The sequence below is a fragment of the Lepidochelys olivacea genome, assembly GCF_965140295.1.
Source record: "Lepidochelys olivacea isolate rLepOli2 genome assembly, chromosome: 8".
NCBI lineage: Eukaryota > Metazoa > Chordata > Testudines > Cheloniidae > Lepidochelys > Lepidochelys olivacea.
This window is the reverse complement of record NC_140418.1, coordinates 34918765-34944018: the sequence shown is the minus strand read 5'-3', so window position 1 is coordinate 34944018 and position 25254 is coordinate 34918765. Positions and strand designations below refer to the sequence as shown.

General features: G+C 44.5%; 1 protein-coding gene across 3 annotated transcripts in view; it reads left to right on the top strand.

Moving 5' to 3' along the window:
• Positions 1–25254, top strand: part of SIL1 (SIL1 nucleotide exchange factor) — a 229016-nt gene that overhangs the window by 128863 nt on the left and 74899 nt on the right. For all 3 annotated transcript variants that reach the window (XM_084636668.1, XM_084636670.1, XM_084636669.1), the window contains 2 exons: positions 12241–12361; positions 13632–13740. In XM_084636668.1, the coding sequence (XP_084492794.1) occupies positions 12241–12361; positions 13632–13740 (230 nt within the window). The remainder of the gene's footprint in view (positions 1–12240; positions 12362–13631; positions 13741–25254) is intronic.

The following is a 25254-nucleotide window of genomic DNA, read 5'->3' as shown; positions in this document are numbered from 1 at the left end:
AGCCTCACCTCAGTCCCTGGAAAAATCATGGAGCAGGTCCTCAAAGAATCAATCCTGAAGCACTTGCATGAGAGGAAAGTGATCAGGAACAGCCAGCATGGATTCACCAAGGGAAGGTCATGCCTGACTAATCTAATCGCCTTTTATGATGAGATTACTGGTTCTGTGGATGAAGGGAAAGCAGTGGATGTATTGTTTCTTGACTTTAGCAAAGCTTTTGACACGGTCTCCCATAGTATTCTTGTCAGCAAGTTAAGGAAGTATGGGCTGGATGAATGCACCATAAGGTGGGTAGAAAGCTGGCTAAATTGTCGGGCTCAACGGGTAGTGATCAATGGCTCCATGTCTAGTTGGCAGCCGGTATCAAGTGGAGTGCCCCAGGGGTCGGTCCTGGGGCCGGTTTTATTCAATATCTTCATAAATGATCTGGAGGATGGTGTGGATTGCACTCTCAGCAAATTTGCGGATGATACTAAACTGGGAGGAGTGGTAGATACGCTGGAGGGGAGGGATAGGATACAGAAGGACCTAGACCAATTGGAAGATTGGGCCAAAAGGAATCTGATGAGGTTCAATAAGGATAAGTGCAGGGTCCTGCACTTAGGACGGAAGAACCCAATGCACAGCTACAGACTAGGGACCGAATGGCTAGGCAGCAGTTCTGCAGAAAAGGACCTAGGGGTGACAGTGGACGAGAAGCTGGATATGAGTCAGCAGTGTGCCCTTGTTGCCAAGAAGGCCAATGGCATTTTGGGATGTATAAGTAGGGGCATAGCGAGCAGATCAAGGGACGTGATCGTTCCCCTCTATTCGACATTGGTGAGGCCTCATCTGGAGTACTGTGTCCAGTTTTGGGCCCCACACTTCAAGAAGGATGTGGATAAATTGGAGAGAGTCCAGCGAAGGGCAACAAAAATGATTAGGGGACTGGAACACATGAGTTATGAGGAGAGGCTGAGGGAGCTGGGATTGTTTAGCCTGCAGAAGAGAAGAATGAGGGGGGATTTGATAGCTGCTTTCAACTACCTGAAAGGGGGTTCCAAAGAGGATGGCTCTAGACTGTTCTCAATGGTAGCAGATGACAGAACGAGGAGTAATGGTCTCAAGTTGCAGTGGGGGAGGTTTAGATTGGATATTAGGAAAAACTTTTTCACTAAGAGGGTGGTGAAACACTGGAATGCGTTACCTAGGGAGGTGGTAGAATCTCCTTCCTTAGAGGTTTTTAAGGTCAGGCTTGACAAAGCCCTGGCTGGGATGATTTAACTGGGAATTGGTCCTGCTTTGAGCAGGGGGTTGGACTAGATGACCTTCTGGGGTCCCTTCCAACCCTGATATTCTATGATTCTATGACTCTGCACTTGTCCTTGCTGAATCTCATCAGATTTTTTTTTTGGCCTAATCCTCCAATTTGTCTTGGTCACTCTGGACCCTATCCCTACCCTCCAGCATATCTACCTCTCCCCCTAGCTTAGTGTCATCCGTGAACTTTCTGAGGGTGCAGTCCATCCTATTGTCCAGATCATTAATGAAGATGTTGAACAAAACCGGCCCCAGGATTGACCCCTGGGGCACTCTTCTTGATACTGGCTGCCAACTAGACATCGAACCATTGATCACTACCCATTGAGCCCGACAATCTAGCCAGTTTTCTTTCCATCTTATAGTCCATTCATCCAATCCATACTTTTTTAACTTGCTGGCAAGAATACTGTGGGAGACCGTATCAAAAGCTTTGCTAAAGTCAAGGTCTATCATGTTCACCCCTTTCCCCATATCCACAGAGCCAGTTATCTCATCATAGAAGGTAATCAGGTTGGTTAGGCATGACTTGCCCTTGGTGAATCTATGTTGACTGTTCCTGAACACCTTCGTCTCCTCCAGGTGCTTCAAAATGGATTCCTTGAGGACCTGCTCCATGATTTTTCCAAGGACTGAGGTGAGGCTGACGGGTCTGTAGTTACCTGGATTCTCCTCCTTCCGTTTTTTAAAGATGGACACTATATTTGCCCTTTTCCAATAGTCTGGGACCTCCCCCGATCACCACGAGTTTTCAAAGATAATGGCCAATGGCTCTGCAATCACATCAGCCAACTCTCTCAGCACTCTCGGATGCAGTGCATCCAGTCCCATGGACTTGTGCTCATCCAGCTTTTCTAAATAGTCCTTAACCTGTTCTTTCACCACTGAGGGATGCTCACCTCCATAGCATACTGTGCCGCCCAATGCAGCAGTCTGGGAGCTGACATTGGCTGTGAAAACCAAGGCAAAAAAAAGCATTGAGTACTTCAGCTTTTTCCACATCATCTGTCACTAGGTTGCCTCCCCCATTCAGTAAGGGGCCCACGCTTTCCCGACCACCTTCTTGTTGTTAACATACCTGTAGAAACCCTTCTTATTACCCTTCACATCCCTGGCTAGCTGCAACTCCAATTGTGCTTTGGCCTTCCTGATTACAGCCCCGCATGCTTGAGCAATATTTTTATACTCCTCCCTAGTCATCTGTCCAAGCTCCACTTCTTGTAAGCTTCCTTTTTGCGTTTAAGCTCATTGAAGATTTCTCTATTAAGCCAAGCTGGTCGCCTGCCGTATTTGCTGTTCTTTCTGCACATCGGTATGGTTTGTTCCTGTGCCCTCAATAAGGCTTCTTTGAAATACAGCCAGCTCTCCTGGACTCCTTTCCCCTTCAGATTAGCCTCCCAGGGGATCCTGCCCATCAGTTCCCTGAGGGAGTCAAAGTCTGCTTTTCTGAAGTCCAGGATCTGTATTCTCCTTCTCTCCTTTCTTCCTTTTGTCAGGATCCTGAATGCAACCATTTCATGGTCACTGCTGCCCAAGTTGCCACCCACTTCTACTTGCCCTACCAATTCTTCTCTGTGAGGAGCACGGCCTGTAGTTGGTTCCTCCAGCACTTGCACGAGGAGGTTGTCCCCAAGACTCTCCAAAAACTTCCTGGCTTGTCTGTGCACTACTGTATTGCTCTCCCAGCAGATGTCAGGGTGATTGAAGTCCCCCATGAGAACCAGTGCCTGTGTTATACCAATAAAATAAAAATCAGCAGGATCTTATTAAAGGGAAAAAGGCAAAATACCATATTTACTGTGAATACAGAAAGAATCATAGTAAGCAGTTAGTTATAGTTATAACATTCCATTCAATCTCATATTTATTCACACATTCATTCATACAAATATACACACACACACAGGTTCTGCAAGGTTGTTATCATAGTTACCAGCCTTAGAGTTGCTCATGCCAAGCCACTGGCCTGGACATGAGGAGGGAGCAGGTCCTTGTCAGATGCTCATCTGATGCTCCTGGAAGTTGGTTTGCAGAATCAGACCCCAAAGTTCTCACTTTTCAGAGTCTATTTTTATAGGAATTTCTTCCTATGGCAGTCTATGGGAATTGCTTCATCATGCTGTTGCTGAATCAATCAGCAGATAGCACATTCCTGACGGCTCCAAGATGTTATCTTGTTCTTTGGTTCTCCCATTCTTGAGGCTGTTGGGTGGATTCCAGTCTGCCCTCCGGGGGGTCCTCTGGTTATTTCCACTTGACGCCTTCTTCAGCCGATGGACACTGCATTCTTAGGCTGGCACCTCCCTGATCATTCAGTTATTATCCACACCAAGCATCCATCCACATACATCCTCTATCTCTATTTTAATCACAATTCTTAATACAACAAAAGGGAGGGGAGTCTGGGTGCTGTTTCTGTTGTTAGAGTATTGCTTTGAGTCTCTCTCTCTGTGAATTGCTTTGAGAATAGACTCTGTCTTAGAATGTACTAACACAATTAGCAGCTTGCAAGTTTCACACATAGAGGGAGAGAAACAGTACCAAAAACCAAGAGACCTCTTAATTAGTAATACCCTGGAATTTAAACTCTGGGGAATCAAACTCATTTGTGATTTTAATACAGAACTTCTTTAATATGATCCAACACCTGTGATCTGGAAACTTCTGTTTTCTGAAGAAAGCCTTGTCTACCTCATCCTCCTGGTCTGGTGGCCTATAGCAGATGCCCACCACAACAACTGTTGTTGCTCTCGCCTCTAAATTTAACCCAAAGACTCTCAACAGACTTTTCTCCAGTTTCATACTGGAGCTCTGAGCAGTCATAATGCTCTCTTACGTACAGTGCAACTCCTCAACCTTTTCTCCCCCACCTGTCCTTCCTGAACAGTTTATACCATCCATGACAGTGCTCTAGTCATGTGAGTTACCCCACCAAGTCTCTGTTATTCCAGTCACATCATAGTTCCTTGACTGTGCCAGGACTTCCAATTCTTCCTGCTTGTTTCTTCATGCTTCTTGAGTTCGTGTACGGGCATCTAAGATAACTAACCGATTGCCCTGCTTTCTCAGCGTGGATCAAGAGGCCTCTCCTGTTGCACCCTCCTCCTTGTGTTTCCTCCCAGTATCCCACTTACTTCAGGACTTAGGTCTCCATCCCCCGGCGAACCTAGTTTAAAGCCCTCCTCACTAGGTTAGCAAGCCTGCCTGCGAAGATGCTCTTCTCTCTCTTCATTAGGTGGATCCCATCTCTTCCTAGCAATCCTGCTTCCTGGAACAACATCCCATGGTCTAAGAATCCAAAGTCCTCTCTCCAACACCACCTGCGTAACCATGCATTTACTTCCATAATTCGATGGTCCATAGCTGGGCCTTTTCCTTCAACGGGGATGTGACGGGTTGGATCACAGAAACCCCTTTGGGACTGCCACCTGATGTACCTAGACTACCTGAGTCCGTCTTCCCAGTCAGCTTGGGACTTCAGTATCTTGCCTTGTTTGAGCCAGACACGCTTGCCTGCTGCAAACACAGACCCAAGTCTGAACCACGTCCCTCACAAGCTGCAGGCTTAACTGAAAACAGTTTAAGAAGTGCTTGTTTCCAGCACTCAGATATCCAGCTCCCAATGGGGTCCAAACCCCAAATAAATTGTTCGCCCTCTGTAACACTGATTGATAGAGATATGCACAGCTGTTCTCCCCCCCTCCAATATTAATACTTACTCTGGGTTAAGTAATAAGTGATTTTATTAAATACAAAAAGTAGGATTTAAGTGGTTCCAAGTAATAACAGACAGAACAAAGTGAATTACCAAGCAAAATAAAATAAAACATGCAAGTCTAAGCCTAATACAGTAAGAAACTAAATGCAGGTAAATTTCATCCTCAGAGATGTTCCAATAAGCCTCTTTTACAGACTAGACTTCCTTCTAGTCTGGGTCCAGCAATCACTCACACCCCTCTAGTTACTGTCCTTTGTTCCAGTTTCTTTCAGGCATCTCTTTGGGGTGGAGAGGCTATCTTTTGTGCCAGCTGAAGACAAAATGGAGGGACTTATATAGCCTCCCTCTTCTGGTGGAAACCCCTTCCTCCCCCATGTAGAATTATAGCTACAAGATGGAGTTTTGGAATCACATGGGCAAGTCACATGTCCATGCATGACTCAGTTCTTTACAGACCGACGCGATTGTCCACATGCTAGTTTGAATGTTCCCAGGAAAGCTCAGATGTGGATTGGCATCCATCAAAGTCCATTGTTAGCCATGTACTCCCAATTATTTGAATTAACCCTTCACACTATGTTGACCAGATTTGCCTTAGGTGCTTTCTACAGCAAACGCTTTAAATACAAGCATAGAGCCAACGCTCATAACTTCAGATATAAAAATGATACATGCATACAAATAGGATGAATACATTCAGTAGAATGTAACCTTTGGAAAGATATGTTACATGGCATATATAGCATAAAACATATTCCATTTATGTCATATTTACATTCATAAGCATATTTTTATAAAGCATTATGAGGTTCAATATCACAAGGGAGTCACTTGATTCCTGTCAAGAAAAAATGTTACAAGTGTTAATTAAACTTCTGCATGAGGCATATGCAGTGCAAGGGTCCCATTGCTTTAGTAGCTCTGTGTATGATGCTTATGACTTTTACTTTGGCTGTCAATGTAATGGTAACCTATTCTGTTTTCCAGTTGTTTATTTATAGTTTTGTTTTCAATCCCTGAAAAACTTGATATAGGTACAAAGCTTCAGAAATGTACACATAACAGAATAATAGATAACTATGATTTGGTTACCAGGCAATAATTTAAGTTGACAGGTTTAGCTGATAACATAAAACACAAGAGAGAAATAGGATCAGTTTATAAATGTCAGCGGAACCCCTGAGAGGGAATTGCTGCCTTGAAGCTGACTCTGGGGCTATTATTTTTTCTAATATATAAGAAGAAATAAACGGATGTCTGAAAAAATCTGGCTGACCAAAATTAAAAGAATGGGGCTATAAATTAAATTCTTCCTTTATGTCACTTTAAGCGACTTTCAAGAGAGGCAAAATGTGACTAAACAAAATGATGTTAATTCTCAAGAAAGACTTTAGAAGCACAACATATTGTAGTTTTAGTATGCCAATACTTTTACATTCAGATAAATTTAACATATCCATGTCTGAAAAGATTTTGGAAGCCAGTCAGGTTAGCTCTTGTTTGAGAAAGCAGTTTGTCATAAAGCAGACGTGTTATTTTTTCATATATAAGCTGGTCTCCAACTGGTGGAAGCATAGAAGAGAGTTGTTCTCTAAGCCCAGCTTGAATGCTGAAATGCACCGGGTCAGGAATAGTGCAGCAAGCTACAGTCTCCATTGTAGCAGCAGCCATTAAATAAAGCGATTAAATATACAATGGGTATAAAATCGTATTAACAGAACATTATCATTGGATCAGTGTCTCTTGCTTTGAAACTGTGTCTTCGCTTTGCCTTGACATTTCTTTCCCATAAATGCCTCAGCGTTTAAATAGCATCAGGAGTCCTTTATTGTGTGATAATATTTCTGTACAATGGATTTTATCTATTTACAACTAAGAGGCTGGGCACTGGTTGGTTCAGGGGATTGGTAGTGGGATGGAGAGCCTTGCGGTCACTGGTTCAAATCTGGTCCCAGAAATACATTACCATCAGGCAGATCTTCGTTGGCCTACGTAAAATGAATTGAGTTCTTAATCTGGTTTGTATTGGACAGATGACCACAACACAGCAGATAACACCACTGTGTGACCTCCTTGTTGACAGTCTCAGCAGGGAGGCCGAGGGCTAAATAGGCATGGTGGCTGAAGTACCTTTTCATGCTAGAAGTAGTCCCTCCATATCAGGGTCAGGTAGAGCTTGGTTTGCTGCTCCCAGTGCTGTCTCTATTCTTTGGCTAAAGCGGTATCTGATGCTTTTCACCAGCTCTAAACTCATTATAAAATAATAACACTAAATATGCCCCAAAGCAAAAAGACAGTCCTTGCCCTGTGCCAAAGATCTGGGACATTTTAGAGTGAATGAATAAAGATTGTTGTTGAAACTGAGACTCCTCTTTGGCAGTTTACTAAAGTGATTCTTGTTGTATTACTGCAACCATGAGACTTTGCTGCTGTCTCATAAGATAGGAAAAGCTTCTTGATGGAATGAGTACTATTTATCTTTTACATACATGCAACCAGAGGTTTTCCTGGTGTGCTTAGTCAAACTTAGTTCAAGAAAGTGTGAAAACCCAGAAGTAGAAATATTTGTGTCACTTTTCTGATGGCAAAATCCTTAATTGAGTTGTGCTGCATTTGCAAGCTCACATACCCTGGGATTCACATTCAGTTTCTATTTTCAGCAACCAGTAAATAAAAGTAAGAGAAATAGTAACACGTAAGTCATTCAGTTCTACTGTAGGCTGCCCTTCTTCCTCCTTTTTTTTATGTTTCTTTTAAGAAAAGCACATCATCCTTGTTCGTGTCCCCTGGCAACATGGTGAACTAATGTGGCCAGGAGCATGTGGAATGTGAAAGCTAGAGTATGCTGTACTGTTCTAACGGGGACATTTATTTCTGGCTACACTTGACAATTCATGAATTACTTGAGAAAATACTGCATTGTAACCTCGTTATCTCCAGGTGCTTTTGACCTAGTGAGGTAATCCTGTTCACTTTGAGACTGGAAGAACCTTGCTTTCTCCTTATGCTTATCTCAGTCTAAATGGTATTCATACCTGTCAGGGTTTCTTCCCCACTCTGAACTCTAGGGTACAGATGTGGGGACCCACATGAAAGACCCCCCTAAGCTTATTCTTACCAGCTTAGGTTAAAAACTTCCCCAAGATACAAACTTTGCCTTGTGCTTGAACAGTATGCTGCCACCACCAAGCATTTTAAACAAAGAACAAGGAAAGAGACCACTTGGAGACGTCTTCCCCCAAAATATTCCCCCCCCAGCCCTACACACCCCCTTTCCTGGGGAGGCTTGAGAATCGTATGCTAACCAATTGCTTACATAATCATCAAAGATCCAAACCCCTGGATCTTGTAACAATAGAAAAATCAGTCAGGTTCTTAAAAGAAGGATTTTATTTAAAAAAGAAAGGTAAAAATCATCTCTGTAAAATCAGGATGGAAAATACTTTACAGGGTATTCAGATTCAAAACAGAGGATCCTCCTCTGGGCAAAACCTTAAAGTTACAGAAAACAGGAATAAACCTCCCTCTTAACACAGGGAAAATTCATATAAAACAAAAGATAAACTAATCCGCCTTGCCTGGCTTACCTATACTGGTTGCAATATTGGAGACTTGGATTAGGATGGGTTGGAAAAGATGGATTTCTGTCTGGCCTCTCTCAGTCCCAAGAGAGAACAACATGTAAACAAAGAGCACAAAACAAAAGCCTTCCTTCCTCCAAGGTTTGAAAGTATCTTGACCCCTTATTGGTCATTTGGGTCAGGTGCCAGCCAGGTTAGCTGAGCTTCTTAACCCTTCACAGGTAACAGGATGTTGCCTCTGGCCAGGAGGGATTTTATAGCACTGTATACAGAAAGGTGGTTACCCTTCCCTTTATACTTATGACCATACCTAATGAAGGCTAAGAGGCAAATATATTGTCTGAAAATCCCTCTCTATAATTTCATTTTACAATCAGTATGTTGTTTAAGAATTCTCAGTCTGATGTCTCTTGAATGACAGAGTGGAGATGTGGCTTGTCTTTTTTTCCTCAAGACTTTACTAAATCCTTTCTTTTAAAAGCATCTTCTAGCTGCCCTCTGACTAGATTGCTGTCACAGGGGAACACAGAGTCCTTGCTGTCACTGCATCTTTCTTCAAAGTTCATCTTCTGGAAATGAGAGACAGAATGTACACTTTGCAACTTCTCTCTTTTGCAAATGGAAAAGAAGTCCCTCTTCCCCATCTGAGTCATAAGACTCATGATGGAAGATATATGGTATCTGAGAGCGCACCTCTCTCGTGTGTGTGTGTGTGTGTGTGTGTGTGTGAACTGTGACTGGATCCCCAGGGTGCAGCCTGGGACTGTGGGACTGCTGTGCCCCCTTAACTCTTTCCGGCCTGGGCTGTCTTTCACAATGCCTTGCTAGTGACCAGCAGCAAACCCCTCCAGGTGCTGTTTTGACTCAGCACAATGTGGAGCCCCACAGCCAGCAAGATTGCATGAATGCTTCCAGAGCCACTCATGAATCACACAGGGAAAGGCACCAGTGAAATCCCCCCAGCTCCCAGCACTGTACCTCAGCGATATTCCAAGATGGGCAGTGCAAATTTATTATTTGGTTCAGCACTTCATCACTGGAAAGTGGATATACACCAACCTTTGCAAACCTGAACAGCTTTGCCACACGCTTCATACAAACTCACTGGTAAAGATAAAAGTAAAACAAATTTATTGACTACAAAAGATAGATATTAAGTGATAAGCAAAAAGTCGGTTAGTTACCAAAATAAAATAAATTATAAGCACACAGTCTAAGCTCTCAACCCTATTAGACTGGGTAACATCTAGATTAGATTTTTCTTACCCCACTGGATATTGCAGTTCATAGTACACAGGTTTCACCCTTGAAATCTGGGCCAGTCCCCTCTGTTGGAGTCTTCAGAGTATCCTTGTTGCTTGCAGCATAGGTGGGTGCAGGCAAAAGGCCAAGCATGGGCCCCATGTGTTCTGTTTTATACCCTCAGTCCCATGTGCTTGGGGAACACAAGTCCAGACATGTCTGGGGGGCATTGCTGGGTCTCCAGGCAAGGTTGAGCAATTCCCTGATGTGGCCTCATGCAGGTGACTCATGGAATTATAGCTCCATTGCTGGACAATGGCTATTGATGGGTTGTTTGATACCCTGCTTAGGAATTGGTTACTTTCCTTGCTGTTGCCTCTGGGGAGCTAATATCTGTCTGATTCCCCAGCTTACAGTATGTTTCAGTGACAGCCATACAGCACAGTTTTCATAACTTTATATATTTGAATAGAAAAATGACTTTCAGCCGATCATAACCTTTCCACTTATACCTCACACGGCCTGCTTTATATGCAATATTACAATTATACACAGATGAAGAATGTGGGGTTTACCAGATGCTCCTCCAAGGTATAGGATGCCACATGAACATTTTATAGTTAATCTGTTTTGTCTGTTTTCCTTGCTCTAGAGTGAAAGGACATGTTTGTCTTTGTTTTGAGACATGCAGCATTTCCTACTAAAGGGAGATGTAGGAAAAGACAACTTATTTGTATCATAAATATACCTTATTAGAACAGGAAAGCCTTTAGTTTGGACTTTCCCCTGCCTTTGTACATTTAAAAAAAATAAAAAACTACTATAAACTTTGGAGGTTTCTTGTTTGTGGATGTGAGACACACTCCAGGTTGATGATGGAGGAGCGGTTCAGGCACCAGTAGCTTTGACCAGTTAGGTACCTCTGTGTTCTTATGTGGGTGGAGTCCACACACTAGTTCTCCAGACTAAAGGCTTTCATATTATGAGAAAACATATTTATAATAAAATGAATTTATCTATACCTCCAGTGCCCTTCAATAGAAAATGTTATGTGTCTCAAATTCAAAGAGACAACCATACCCTTTCACTCTATATGACTTTTAAATTAAGGAAAACAGACAAAGGAAGACTAAATACAAAATCTTCATACTGTGGAGGAGAAAAAGCGGAGTGTGTGTGTGTGTGAGAGAGAGAGAGCGAGATTCAGTAAGATGCCCACCCCCATCTATCAGGCAAACGTCTTGTATTAAAAGGTTGAAATACACAAAAAATGGAATCATACCTCACAGGAAATATTGCCATTTTCACTTCATCCATAGAATACAGGTCCATGCTGAAATGTTCTCAGTTAGCTGTAACCTCAATCTTGTGACAAAAGCAAAAGCATTTTTAGGGGGATGTGGATGATTGACTATGAATTTCCTGTTTTTTGTTGGCATTTGATGTTGATCAAATATTCCTTAAATCTGGCATCTCAGTACCCTACAGAACAGCAGAGTAACATAATATCCAGAATATACCTATTGAAGTTGAAAGGATCCTCTGCTGCATGCTCTGAGCTTGTCTAGGCACCTATGGCTGTTACATGTCTCAATCTAAATATCAGTAAGTACAGAGCGGTCTGATTTCTAAGGCTCTGACCCACTATGATAAAATTATGACTGTGCCAGTAACAGGACCAGTGTCCCTAGCTCACTGGGAACTCTGCATAACCAAGTGTCACTATTTCATTGAGGAGTCAGCAGTCTGCATCTAAGTTTATGAGGTGGTCAGGGAATGAATGGAGTGTCAGCCATGTTAACAGTTGTGTGTCCTGGGACTTCCTGGAGGTTAAATGGCACTTGTGTCAAGGTGCCATAAGAGCGGCCATACTGGGTCAGAGCAATGGTCCATCTCGCCCAGTATCCTGTCTTCCGACAGTGGCTTCAGAGGGAATGAACAGAATAGGGCAATGTGATCCATCCTTGTTATCCAGTCCTAGATTCTGGCAGTCAGAGGCTTAGGGACACCCAAGGCATGGGATTGCATCCCTGAGCATCCTGGCTAATAGTCATTGACAGACTTATCCTCCATGAAATTGTCAAATTCTTTTTTGAACCAAGTTATGCTTTTGGCCTTCACAACATCCCCTGGCAAGGCGTTTCATGGGTTGACTGTGTGTTATGTGAAGAAGTACTTTCTTTTGTTTGTTTTAAACCTGCCGCGTCTTAATTTTGGGGGGCCGGGGAAGTGCTCAGGCTACAGCAAATGCCCTGTTCTTTGTCACACTGCAGATCTTGGCTTGACTCACTATCATTGTTGTACGGTGTTGGAATAGAAGTGTCTGACTGAAATACACCCAGCATGGTAAATCTTGAGAAGAATAAATGTGGCCTGAAATACTCTAACCTTTGTTTGTAGGTCAGGCTGTTCCTGCAGGGTTACACGTGCGATTAAATCTTCAAACAGGGGAAAGAGAAGCCAGGCTTCCAGATAACAAAAATGAAAAAAGTGACATGAAAGACCAGAAGAAAAGGAAAAGGTACAGTAATATAAAGTACTTGCTGTTCTGCTATACAGAGGTATATGGGCTTTTGATTTCATTTCTTTTATTAGGAGACAGATTTTCAGAAGTGCTGAATATCCACAGGTCCCAGAGTCTTTAATTGGCATTTGGGGTGCTCAGTACTTCTGTACTACTCCTAGCTGCCCTACTTCCTTTTAGCCTGGGTGCTAAAACTGCCTTTACTGTGCTTTTGGAGAGACTTTCATACTTCGTAAAGCCATGATTCTGAAACTAAACTTGCAGTATGATTTCTTGGGAATGTCACTTGTTCTTTTGAAACTTTCTGTAGCAATGGGGTGCAAATTATTTTCTAGAAATTAATGCAGCAGGATAGCTTAGGGAGGCTTTTTTCACAGAGGTTTGAGTCAGATACAACAAGGTCTTTACTTGCTGTTGTGCATTGGCTCTAAGCATTCATTTAAGTGTCAGTATTTGCTGACATACGCTCAAGATGTCACCAGCCTTCACTACATCTATTTTTTTAAAAATTGCCTAAAAAATACAACTCTCAACCATTTCCCTCCTTGTGCTCTCTTTACAAAGACAAGTTTTGTAACCATGGGGACTTCTATTTCTCAAAATACATGAGTACTACCATTCTGTGCCCCCTCCCACCTCTATTTATGATCCAAGGCATACAGAAGCTCATTGAGATGTCCCAACCCTGGGTTTTCCTTTTGCCAGTGCAACAATGCTCATGTAGGATCAGGTTAGGATAACACAAAAAGAACAGCAGAGTTAGTTTCTTAGATTGTAGAGACTACGTGCTGCCTAATCCTTGTTTTGATATCGTCATCATCATCAACATGTCAGCTTTGGAACTGAATGGACCCATCCCAAGACATACAAGTAAAAGATCCTTGTCAATATTCTGGGCACACCTGTTCTTTTTTTTTTTTTTTGTTTATGAAATCTTTCCTGTTTTATACATCCCCAGATGATATATTGGGGAGATAAACTGAGCAGTTTTTATAGCATTAGGAATTGAGATCTTGTGTTGCCATGAGGATTTTCAAACCACAGCTTTATACTGTCAGGGTGGTGTCTTAAAGCCACACTCTTAAACTGAGCACTAGATCTGACCTTACTTTGGAGCATTGATTTTTCTGCATGTCCTGTGCCAGATAAATGGGAATTTAGTACTCAACTTTTTCTCCAGACAAAAGTTGATTGTGTTTTTTTTTAAGGATAAATTGTTTACCCATATAAAGTGGTTCCCCCCCCCTTTTTTTTGTTTTTCTGCAAGGCTGGACGAGATGCATATCAACTCAAACTCATTTACATCACAGGAACTCAAAGAGGCTTTGGCTAAAATGAAGGAAAAAGAAAAGACAGAAAGCACAATGGAACAAAAGGTATTTCCTGTTTCTAAAGCACCCCATGAAAGGCTGGTGTAACACTGTATGAAGTATGCATTAGAAATAACATGGCTACAAGTGCTGGAAAATGTACTGTGGGGAACAATCTTGTAGGGCAGTGGTTTTCAACCTGTGGTCCATGGACCCCTTGGGGTCCGCAGAGTATGCCTAAGATTTCCAAAGGGGTCTGCTGCTCCATTCAAAATTTTTTAGGGACCTGCAAATGGAAAAATGTTGAAAACCACCATTGTAGGGGGAACCAAACAGACCATTTCCTGCTTTGCCTATGATTATGAGGCAAATATAAATTTTCTGGGTAAAATCCTGATCCCATTGAAATCAATGGCATGTCAGGATTTCCTCAGCTATGTTGCTAAAGCTGGGATTTCTATATAAATTGAAAGCTTTTGTAAAGGTAATTCTAAGCCTTCTTGTTCTAAAAAGCCGTTTATTGCACAGCTGTAGTTAATATATTTATACATATAGTCAAGTATCGGGGGTAGCCATGTTAGTCTCTATCCACAAAAACAACAAGGGGAGTCCAGTGGCACCTTAAAGACTAACTGATTTATTTGAGCATAAGCTTTCATGGTTAAAAACCCCACTTCTTGCATCTGAAGAAGTGGGGTTTTTAACCATGAAAGCTTATGCTCAAATAAATCAGTTAGTCTTTAAGGTGCCACCGGACTCCTTGTTGTTTTTATACATATAGTGTAACATATTTTGTTGATAATTGGTACATCATAAACTATAGCTGGAAAAGGTGCCACTAGTGGTAATCACAGTGTGGACACTAGTGCATTTCGGAAGTGGACTCAGGTTACTGGTTCAGTGACAGAACAGCCATCAGGTGGCCTTGTGGTCACTAACAACCGCAGTGGGATTTGAACCACAAGTGTGGAAGTTTGAATCTCCATGTAATCATCCCCTGGAACCCCCCAGGCCCCAGATCTAAATTTCTTACTGAGGCTCATGTCATACAAGTGATGCTAGAAGTGAAATGGCAGATCTCTTCGATGAACATGAAGTAGGTAACGTCAATAAGACCTCTGGTGGGATGTTGATTTCCTGGCTTTTTTGATTGGGCATCATTATTAGATCTGAATGAGTAATACGAAGAGTAATATGTGAACATTTTTGTGAATACATCTTACCACTGTTTCTTGTGTGGTCACGTTGTTCATTGTTTTTGTAAATTTGGTTGATTGCTGGTTTGGTTAACAGCCTTCACTCAGAATCAGGAAGTAGAAAAAATTATGCTCTGACTCTAGGTAACCAATCACATGCCATGGGAAAGAAAAGCAAACAAGAATCTGTGAACTCCCCATAGCTGACTACATTTCAGCCTATTTGGTGAGCACTTCCAAATAAGCGCATTGGTAGCAATCGGATTTGGTTCTTGAATGATTTGCAAACAAAAAGTGGGCCAACTTCATTAGGTGGTTTATTGACAGTGAATTATTAACCAGCTGTAATTATTATGTTTGGATCATTTAGCTCAGGAAGGTCAATTCCTGCTCATATTGAAGCCAACTGCAAAATCCCTATAATGGGAACAGAATAAGGCCCTGTGACAGAAGTCAGTTTCAAAAATGTCTTCACACAAAATAAATACAGTACACTTAAAAAGGCTAAAAAAAACCCCCTCTTTTTGAAAAGAGACTTGCTCATTCATTTCTCTGCCTGCCAGCATAACATAAAGTTTCAACCAAGGTTGTCAGCTGTTGGCTACTCAGTCACATAGAGGCCACAATTTAAAGTAAAACAAACTACATTTCTCCTCTGCCTTGGTGGGTTCTGTGCTTACTGGCAGATTTGCTCACCTCAGAGCTTCATGGCAGTCCTCAGTTTGGCTCCTTTTGTTAGTGGCACAAACCTGCTGTTCACTCGGCTAACCTCATCACTGGACAGCATGGGGAAAAGGAGAACAATCCCTGCAGCCTCTGCTGGCCCACCTCATGGGTCGGGGGACAGGCCAGAGACCTTCCCCTCTGGTGCGACCCACAGTCCAGATCAACTCCTCTTATATCAAATAGGGAGTTGGGGGGAACCCGGGCCTGCCCTCTATTCCGGGTTCCAGCCCAGGGACCTGTGGATTACAGCTATCTGTAGTATCTTCTGTAACAGCTGCGTGACAGCTACAACTCCTGGGGCTACTTCCCCATGGCCTCCTCCCAACATCTTCTTTGTTCTCACCACAGGACCTTCCTCCTGATGTCAGATAATGCTTGTACTTCTCAGTCCTCCAGCAGTACTCCTACTCACTCTAAGCTTCTCGTGCACCTCTTGCTCCCAGCTCCTCGCAAGCACCTCACTAACTGAAGTGAGGTCCTTTTTAAAACCTGGTGCCGTGATTAGCCTGCCTGTTGTAATTGATTCTGGTAGCTTCTTGATTGGCTCCAGGTGTCCTAATTAGCCTGCCTTAATTGGTTCGAGCAACTTCCTTATTGTTCTGGAACAGCCCATCTTACTCAGGGAAAAGGGACCTGCTTAATCTGGGTCTAATATATTACCTTCTGTCACTTCCTGGATCCTAATAGGATCTCTGGCCTGACCCTGTCACAGTATATAAGGCTCAGCAAATGGGATGTAGCTTTTTTCCCTTGAGCACCAGAGAGGATTCCTCTGGGTCCAAGCTTCACTCTTGTATGTGTCCAGTGCCTGAGTCGGATAGGAAAACTGAGGCAGGAGAAGTGAGCGAAGACTGTGATGCCCCTTCTTTGGGTCCCCCAAAACTCTATACTGCCATCACAGTCCCCATATATCACCAAGATGTTTAGCCTATCAGTTGATTAGAAATGTTATTCCTTCAGTCCAGTCAATGTGTTACAGTTGCTCTAGCAATATTCTTATCATCCTTTGGGCAAGACATCTCCGTTTTCAGAGAATTATTTATCTGTTAGCCAATATTTCTGATAGAAGAATTCTTTTATGAATGCCATTTAAATGCAAAAATCAGTAATAACCCATTTTGTGAGAATGAGCCATGTGTGACACTCCCCAGAGGTACTCAGAGTTGTGAGGTACCTCACCACTGCCTGCCCTTAGCGTGAAGCAGTCTTGCGTGATGCCTGTTGTAGCTCAGCTTCCTGAAACCAACAGCCTCTGGACACAGACAAGCACTGATTTCTGGTCTCCAGAGACCTAACCCTCTCCTGTGCAGGGTAGTGACAGATGCACACTAATCCCCGAGCCCCTCTGCTAGCCTCCCTGTCATAAATATAAAGGGAAGGGGTAACCACCTTTCTGTATACAGTGCTATAAAATTCCTCCTGGCCAGAGGAAAAACCCTTTAACCTGTAAAGGGTTAAGAAGCTAAGATAACCTCGCTGGCACCTGACCAAAATGACCAATGAGGAGACAAGATACTTTCAAATCTGGAGGGGGGGGCGGAAACAAAGGGTTCGTCTGTCTGTGTGATGCTTTTGCCAGGAACAGATCAGGAATGCAGCCTTACAACTGTTAGTAAGTAATCTAGCTAGAAATGCGTTAAATTTCCTTTTGTTTAATGGCTGGTAAAATAAGCTGTGCTGGAGGGAATGTATATTCCTGTTTTTGTGTCTTTGTAATTTAAGGTTTTGCCTAGAGGGATTCTCTGATTACGCTGTAAGGTATTTACCATCCTGATTTTACAGAGGTGATTCTTTTACCTTTTCTTTAATTAAAATTCTTCTTTTAAAAACGTGATTGATTTTTCATTGTTCTTAAGATCCAAGGGTTTGGGTCTGTGTTCACGTGTACAAATTGGTGAGAATTCTTATCAAGCCTTCCCCAGGAAAGGGGGTCTAGGGCTTGGGGGGGATATTTTGGGGGAAGACATCTCCAAGTGGGCTCTTTCCCTGGTCTTTGTGTAAGACGCTTGGTGGTGGCAGCATTAGTTCAAGGACAAGGCAAAGTTTGTACCTTGGGGAAGTTTTTAACCTAAGCTGGTAAGAATAAGCTTAGGGGGTCTTTCATGCAGGTCCCCACATCTGTATCCTAGAGTTCAGAGTGCGGAAGGAACCTTGACAATCCCCATCTGTAATATCCAGCCCCTATTACTGAACGCTCACAGAAATAGCCTGGTAAGCTGTCTCCAAAGAGACAGCATACACACAGCTTGACTGGCACAACTCCAGATCAGGCCCTTTGTAACAACACAGCACTGGAATCTGCTTATAGTGAAATCAAATACATTTACAAAAATATTAAGATTTAAGAGAGAGAGCTAGGATAATAAGAACAGGTTCTTGTTCCAGTGACGTCCCTATAAGTGCATCACTGTAGGTGCGGCAGAGCCCCTTGTGCCTCGGATCGGAAATCTTCATCAGCAGTGCCTGTCGGTCCACACATGTGCACCTCCCCTTTGAGCTGTGAGTGACATGTGTATATATAGCACTGTGTAGTCCAACCGCTCCCCACTTCCATCTCTACAACCTTTGGTCTGGGACGAAATCTGCAGCAAAGCCCGCTTCTCCTTTTCCCTCAGTAGATAGTGCCTTACCTGTCAGTTTTTAGTGTACTTGGAGGAAAGGAGAAGTACTATCCAAAAAAATGTTTGTTAGTTTTAATTTTACTGTTACTTCATAGTTTAGGTTTTCATTTTCCTGCTTCCAGGTTGGGAAGCTTTTTCCCTCACCCTTATGCTGGATTTCCCATCTTTAAGTCGTGTGCCTCCTGCTGGAATGCTTTCCATGTAACGGATGGTCACCTGTAGTGTATTATTGTTTAGGAGAGGGACATTCCCACAAAATTGTTCCCACTGCCATGAATTGACTTCTAGAGCCAGAAAAGACTGGGACATTGAGTTATGACTTCTCATGGAGAAATCACTGAGTCCATTATTAGACCTGGGCCTGGACTCTCCCCAGCAAATGGGATGCAGCCAGGTCATCTGCTGATCCAAATTTGCCGCATCCCTTTTAGAGAAAGTAGTCTTTCTTGCTCTGATGAGAAGGAACAGGCTTCCTCCTTACACTCTGAGCCACAGCCCATCAGAACACCATCCCCTGTGAGGTTAGTCGCCTCAACATCCTCTGATGGGACACAGTTCCAGGGCCTGTTTGAGTACTACTGGTATGAAACAGTAGTCTAAGGACCCTAACCCTATAGCCCTCGGCATCATCTCTTGGCACTGGAGACTGAGACAGGCCGACTTCAGGAGCTATGGTACCGATAAAACTGCCAGCTTCTTTTTCTGCACTGCCGAAGCTGCTGGCTCTGCACCCTCTGTTCCCTTCTGACTGCCCATGACGGTTGCATGAAGCACCATTTCTTGCCATTGACTGGTTTCGTTGTTGCTGTACAGAGTTTCATATATAGTTAGTTGACAGTGTGTGTTAGTCAATAGAGTCCCAGTTGGAACTTTGCTCCAAGCAGGGCATGCCTTGCTGTCCTGGCTTCAAGCCGTGTGCGTCATGCAGCAGTCCGATACCTATCAGTGATCTGCATGATAGCTGTCTTAAGTGTCTGGGAGAAGGCCATTGCAAAGACAGGTGCCACATCTGTAAGAACTTTTGCCCGCGTGTAGGAGCAGGATTTTATAATTGTACTTTTAAGAATAGAGGTACTAATGTATGTCTTGATTTCATTTTACCAGCCACCCTTTTTGAATAGCAGAAAGGAATGACCCTCTGGGACACTGGTAGGAATGCATCTGACAGACTGCCAGTGTCTGTACTGATGTTAAGGCAGGGACAGACCAGAACAATCCTTATGACTGATTATGGTCACCCTTTTGTTTTAGGATAAGTTATAATGTCTACTATCTTTTCCTATATGTATTACAAATTAGGCACTCTAGTTAAATATACAATAAGGTTTAGTAAGTAAAAGACAGGATTTTGTATTGTGTCTATGATAAATAGATTAGAGAAATGTTGAGGGCCTGAAGCCCCAATGTGAATTGTTTTAGTTATAAGATTTAGCAAGACTTAATTCACAATAAGAAAAGGAGTACTTGCTACTCTGAAACCTCTCTTAATTCACAGTGTATTCTGTATACCTTTGAAGGTTTCTGTGAGAGACTGTTTGTGTGAATGAGGAATGCATGCATCAGTAAAAGATAAGGTGTGAAAGCCATCACAAATGTCCAGATGGTCAAGAAAAAGTGAGAGACTTGGAAACACCAGGAGACAATCAGAAAATATCCATTGTATCCAAGGCTAAACATATTAGCAGCATTGACGACCTCAGAGGTGAGGCAGGCACCCCTGAAGGCGAGACAACAAATAGGAGATAACAATGGGAAGCCCGACAATAATCAGCAAATAACAGCAGAAAACCCCAAGATTAACACCACTTAAGGACTAATGATTGCAGGATGACATTGCAAAATGCATGGACTCAAATGGGAATTTACAGCTATAAAGGTGGGGTGTTTTGTCATGGAACTCTGGGTTCAGTCCTGCAAAGCCTCGGAGCATCGGATCGCGACCGACAGAGCCTAGCTCCTCACTCATGCTCCATCTAACTGGCATTAGATTGACTTGAGCTACAACAGACTGGTAACTATAAAGACCATCTGCAGGACTTGTGTGTTTGTGTGTATGCTGTGTGACTGAAAAGCATATGCTAACTGTCGTATTTTCAATAAATATGGCGTATGTGCCTTCTCTCTTATAAAAGATCCCATGTGCTTTGTATAGCATAACACGCAATCCAAGAAGGAGCAGTATATCTGCTTGAGGGCGTTATTGACAGAGGCTACTCTTTGGCCGGCGTTGGAACCCTCAACTGAGGCATCCACACTTGCACTTCGGCCTCGGCGGTCAGCATAGTTCCTGCACTGGAGTCAGCCCAGCACCGCTCCATTTCACCTGCGCCAAAGAAGAGGCTGAAAAAAAAAAGCCCCTTGGCATTGAAGGAGAGAGGGGCCTCAGGCAAAGGACCTGTATCAGGCCATGTACCCGTTATGGGGCTTCATGGGGGTACTGTGGTGGTCGAACTCACCAGCCCTGCCAGGGTTCTGCCCCCCACCCCAGGCAGTGGCAAGGGCATTGTCGGTCTGTGTCCCCAACTGGCACAGCATGGACCGAGTGGTCAGGATCCCAGACAGCGTCCTGTCATCCCTCCTTTGGTGGCAGGATCCCAAGCTGGTGTTCGAAGGAGTTCCCTTCGCGGCCCCAGCCTCGTCAGTGACCCTTGTCTCCGACACCTCAGACCTGGGCTAGGGAGTGCATCTGGGTGCCCTCGATACTCAAGGTCGCTGATCCAGTCACAATCATTCCCTGCGTATCAATGTCAAGGAGCTCAAGGCTGTTTGACTAACCTGCCTCGCCTTTCTACCTCAGATGCAAGGCAGAGTAGTCCAGGGCCTGACGGACAACACGGCTGTGGTCTTCTATATAAACAGGCAGGGCGGAGCCAGGTCATCTATTCTCTGTCAGGAAGCCCTCTGGCTCTGGGACTTCTGTCTGCAGCACAACATCCATCTTGTAGCCTTCCAGGAACCAAGAAGGCTTTGGCAGATCGCTTCAGCAGGACATTCTCATATCACCACAAGTGGTCCCTTCATCCAAAGGTGGCCAGTTCCATCTTTCACAGATGGGAAACTCCCCGGGTAGACCTGTTTGCGTACTGGCAGAACAGGAAATGCCACATCTTCTGCTCGATTGGAGGCATGGTCAGAGGATCCCTGTCGGACGCCTTTCTGCTCCCGGGGTCAGGGGCTCTGATGTACACCTTCCCTCTGGTGCCGTTACTACCCAGGGTCCTCACAAAAATCAAACGGGACAGGGTGAGCGTCATCCTCACAGCACCGGCGTGGCCACACCAACACTGGTTCAGCACTCTGATGGACCTCTCGGTGCCAACCCCGTTCCAGCTACCGCTCTGGTCAGATCTGTTGTCCCAGAACCATGACAGTCTTCTGCACCCCAACCTGGCAGTGTTATATCTGACCGCTTGGCTGCTGTGTGGCTAAACGTGCAAGAGCAGCAGTGCTTGGCTGAGGTTCAGCGCGTTCTGCTGGGAAGTAGGAAGCTCTCCACCAGGCGACCTACATGGCCAAGTGGAAACGGTTCACCTGCTGGATTGCGGACAAAGGTGTTCATCCTGAGTCTCAAGCTTCGTGATTTGTCCCTCTCATTGATCAAGGTCCATGTAGCAGCCATCTCAGCCTTCCACCCACTGTTTGAGGGAGGTCAGTTTTTGCTTAGAATATCACGGCCAGATTCCTTAAGGGCCTGGAATACCTCAATCCACACATCAGGGACCCTGTCCCTCTGTGGGACTTGAATCTGGTGCTGTCGCAGCCTGTGGGTCCTCCCTTCAAGCCACTGACTTCCCGCTCCCTCCTTCTGCTGGTCATGGTGATGTCGGCCTGCCAGGTATCCAAGATTCGGGTGCTCATCTTGGAGCCTCCTTACACGGTCTTCTACGCAGACAAGGTCCAACTAAGGCTGCACCCGGGATTTCTTCCCATGGTAATCTCTCAGATTCACTCGAGCCAGGACATTTACTTACTGGTCTTCTTTCCAATGCTGCATAGATTGGAGGAGGAGTGCTGGCTACATGCCCTGGACATCAGAAGGGCTCTGGCCTTCTACACTGACAGGATCAAGCCGTTCCATAAGTTGACGCAATTATTCGTCCCTTTGGCCATCAGAATTAAAGGTCCTGTTGTAGCCAGACAGCCAGCCCCCCCCCATCAGACCAGCATTGCTGGAAACACAGGAGGAAGCAGGAACAGGGCACTTAACATATATTCCAGCACAGCCTTTGAAGCTGTGAAAGCACAGGTGTGCTGCTACAATGTGCCTCTGGGAACAGATACAACGATTAAGCTCACAGCAGGCAGAGGCCCTGTGACAGACATGGCTGTTAGCCCCTACTAAATAGCGTGATGCACACACACCAACATCCTAGTTGGGAAAATATTTACCCTGATAAAAGAAATGTCCAGTCGTCGACACTTATTGTTTCTCTCCTTTGCAAGTGTAAACTACTCTTGCGAAAGCTGGCGTCACCCCGACAGACCAGCCTCAATTTGGCATAAGAAAGGAGAAAGAGAATAAAGGAGTACAGAGGTATAAGTAGGGGACCTACAGCACCATGATTTTTGAGTGCTTTTCACTATCTATCTGCTGGTCAGATAAGTGACAGCCTCCCAAGGCTTCTGCAGCTAAGAGGGTCCCTACGCCTTGTCCCTTATTCGTCTTTCCGCGGAATTGAGTGACCGATCCTGGCTTGGCACCGCTGGAATCGAGAGATGCAAGGAGGGTAAGAAGCACCCACACCTGATCTCCTATCTTTAGTGTACACATATTTTGAAATAGAGCTCTATACTTGGTTTTCTTTCTTTGGGATTGTGGCTTCAGTTTTGTAACTTGTTTGTGTGTGTAACATCTCTACATTTAAATAAGTAGGCACTAGCAATTTTGTAACCACATGATTAGAATCTAGCTTAATAAATTTTGGTAACCATTTATGCATAAGCCTGACTTGTTTTCTCTGGTTTACTGTAAAGCAGCCAACACAATTAAAGAACCTCAGCCGTTTTGGCTCTAAAGCCTGGCCATTAGGTGAGAGTACTAAGAGCCTAGCGTTGAGTTGTGCCGCCTCCACGGGGCAAACTCTTGGGGCACCTGTCAGTCAATCCTGGCTGCCCGCTGCGAAGGAGCTCTGAACTCTAGCAGTTAAAGTCACGGGTGTGGAGAGGCTCTTAGTGCTGCCATTGGGGCACCTGTCAGTCAGTATTGACTGCCCGCTGCGAAGGAGCTCTGAGCTCTAGCAGTTAAAGTCACGGGTGGTTAGGACCTTGGGGCATCCGTCAGCCTAGCCCGGGCTGCCCGCTGCGAAGGGACAGTGCGTCCTAGCGGTTAAAGTCACGGATGGTATAAACGGGCATAGCTGGCACCTCACCAAACATCCTTGGCCGTCGGCTAACACCTGTATACACTCAAGGAATTTCTTTTGGATCACTGCCTGCATTCGCTTCTGCTACGACTAAGCAAAGGTGCCACTCCCTGGCGATTGTCACTGCCCACTCTACCAGGGCGCAGGCCTCTTCGGCAGCCTTTGTGCTTATCTAGGACATCTGTAGAGTGGCCACCTGGTCATCTGTCCACATTTTTACATCCCACTATGCCCTGACCCACCAGGCCTGGGAGGATGCTGGTTTTGGTAGGGCAGTACTGCAAGCCACTAAGTTATGAACTCTGAGCCCACCTCCGTGGATGCTGCTTGTGAGTCCCCTAAAATAGCATTGACATGAGCAAGCACTTGAAGAAAAAACAGTTACCTACCATTTTGTAAATGTTGTTCTTCCAGATGTGTTCATATCCATTCCATTTCCTGCCCTTCTACACCTCTGTCAGAGTTGTCAGCCATGAGGAACTGAGAGGGTGCAGGGCCGGCGGCATGGGAATGCCACTCCACCGCATGGGAATGCCACTCCAGGGGGTGCCACAGCCAGCCCTACACATACTGCTAAGGCAGAAATCTCAGACAACTGTGCATGTGGGCGCTCACACACCTAGAACAGAAAGGACATGAGCAACACGGAAAAGGACCTGCGGAAATGGACCTGGGGTGACAGTGGACGAGAAGCTGGATATGAGTCAGCAGTGTGCCCTTGTTGCCAAGAAGGCCAATGGCATTTTGGGATGTATAAGTAGGGGCATAGCGAGCAGATCGAGGGACGTGATCGTTCCCCTCTATTCGACATTGGTGAGGCCTCATCTGGAGTACTGTGTCCAGTTTTGGGCCCCACACTTCAAGAAGGATGTGGATAAATTGGAGAGAGTCCAGCGAAGGGCAACAAAAATGATTAGGGGACTGGAACACATGAGTTATGAGGAGAGGCTGAGGGAGCTGGGATTGTTTAGCCTGCAGAAGAGAAGAATGAGGGGGGATTTGATAGCTGCTTTCAACTACCTGAAAGGGGGTTCCAAAGAGGATGGCTCTAGACTGTTCTCAATGGTAGCAGATGACAGAACGAGGAGTAATGGTCTCAAGTTGCAGTGGGGGAGGTTTAGATTGGATATTAGGAAAAACTTTTTCACTAAGAGGGTGGTGAAACACTGGAATGCGTTACCTAGGGAGGTGGTAGAATCTCCTTCCTTAGAAGTTTTTAAGGTCAGGCTTGACAAAGCCCTGGCTGGGATGATTTAACTGGGAATTGGTCCTGCTTTGAGCAGGGGGTTGGACTAGATGACCTTCTGGGGTCCCTTCCAACCCTGATATTCTATGATTCTATGATTCTAACACACCTCAAAGAACAATAGTTATGAAAAGGTAGGTAACCATTTTTTGTAGAAAAGTTACTCCAGAGGTAAGAAGCAGGATTGAAAACAAAATGAAGATGATGCAGCTGCCTTTTATATTTTTTTGCCATGTGGCTTGTACTTCCTTTGTCCCAAACACAAGCTTCACAGTACATGGCACGGAAGCCTTAGACACTCTTAGTTCTCTGTCCACAGGCATACCACACGCTTTGCTGACTCATAAGGTGTCTTCCCTGGTCCTTTCAATGGGTTCATTGTACAGTTGATGACCCTTGATGGGTCATTGAACAGGTTAGGCAGTGCT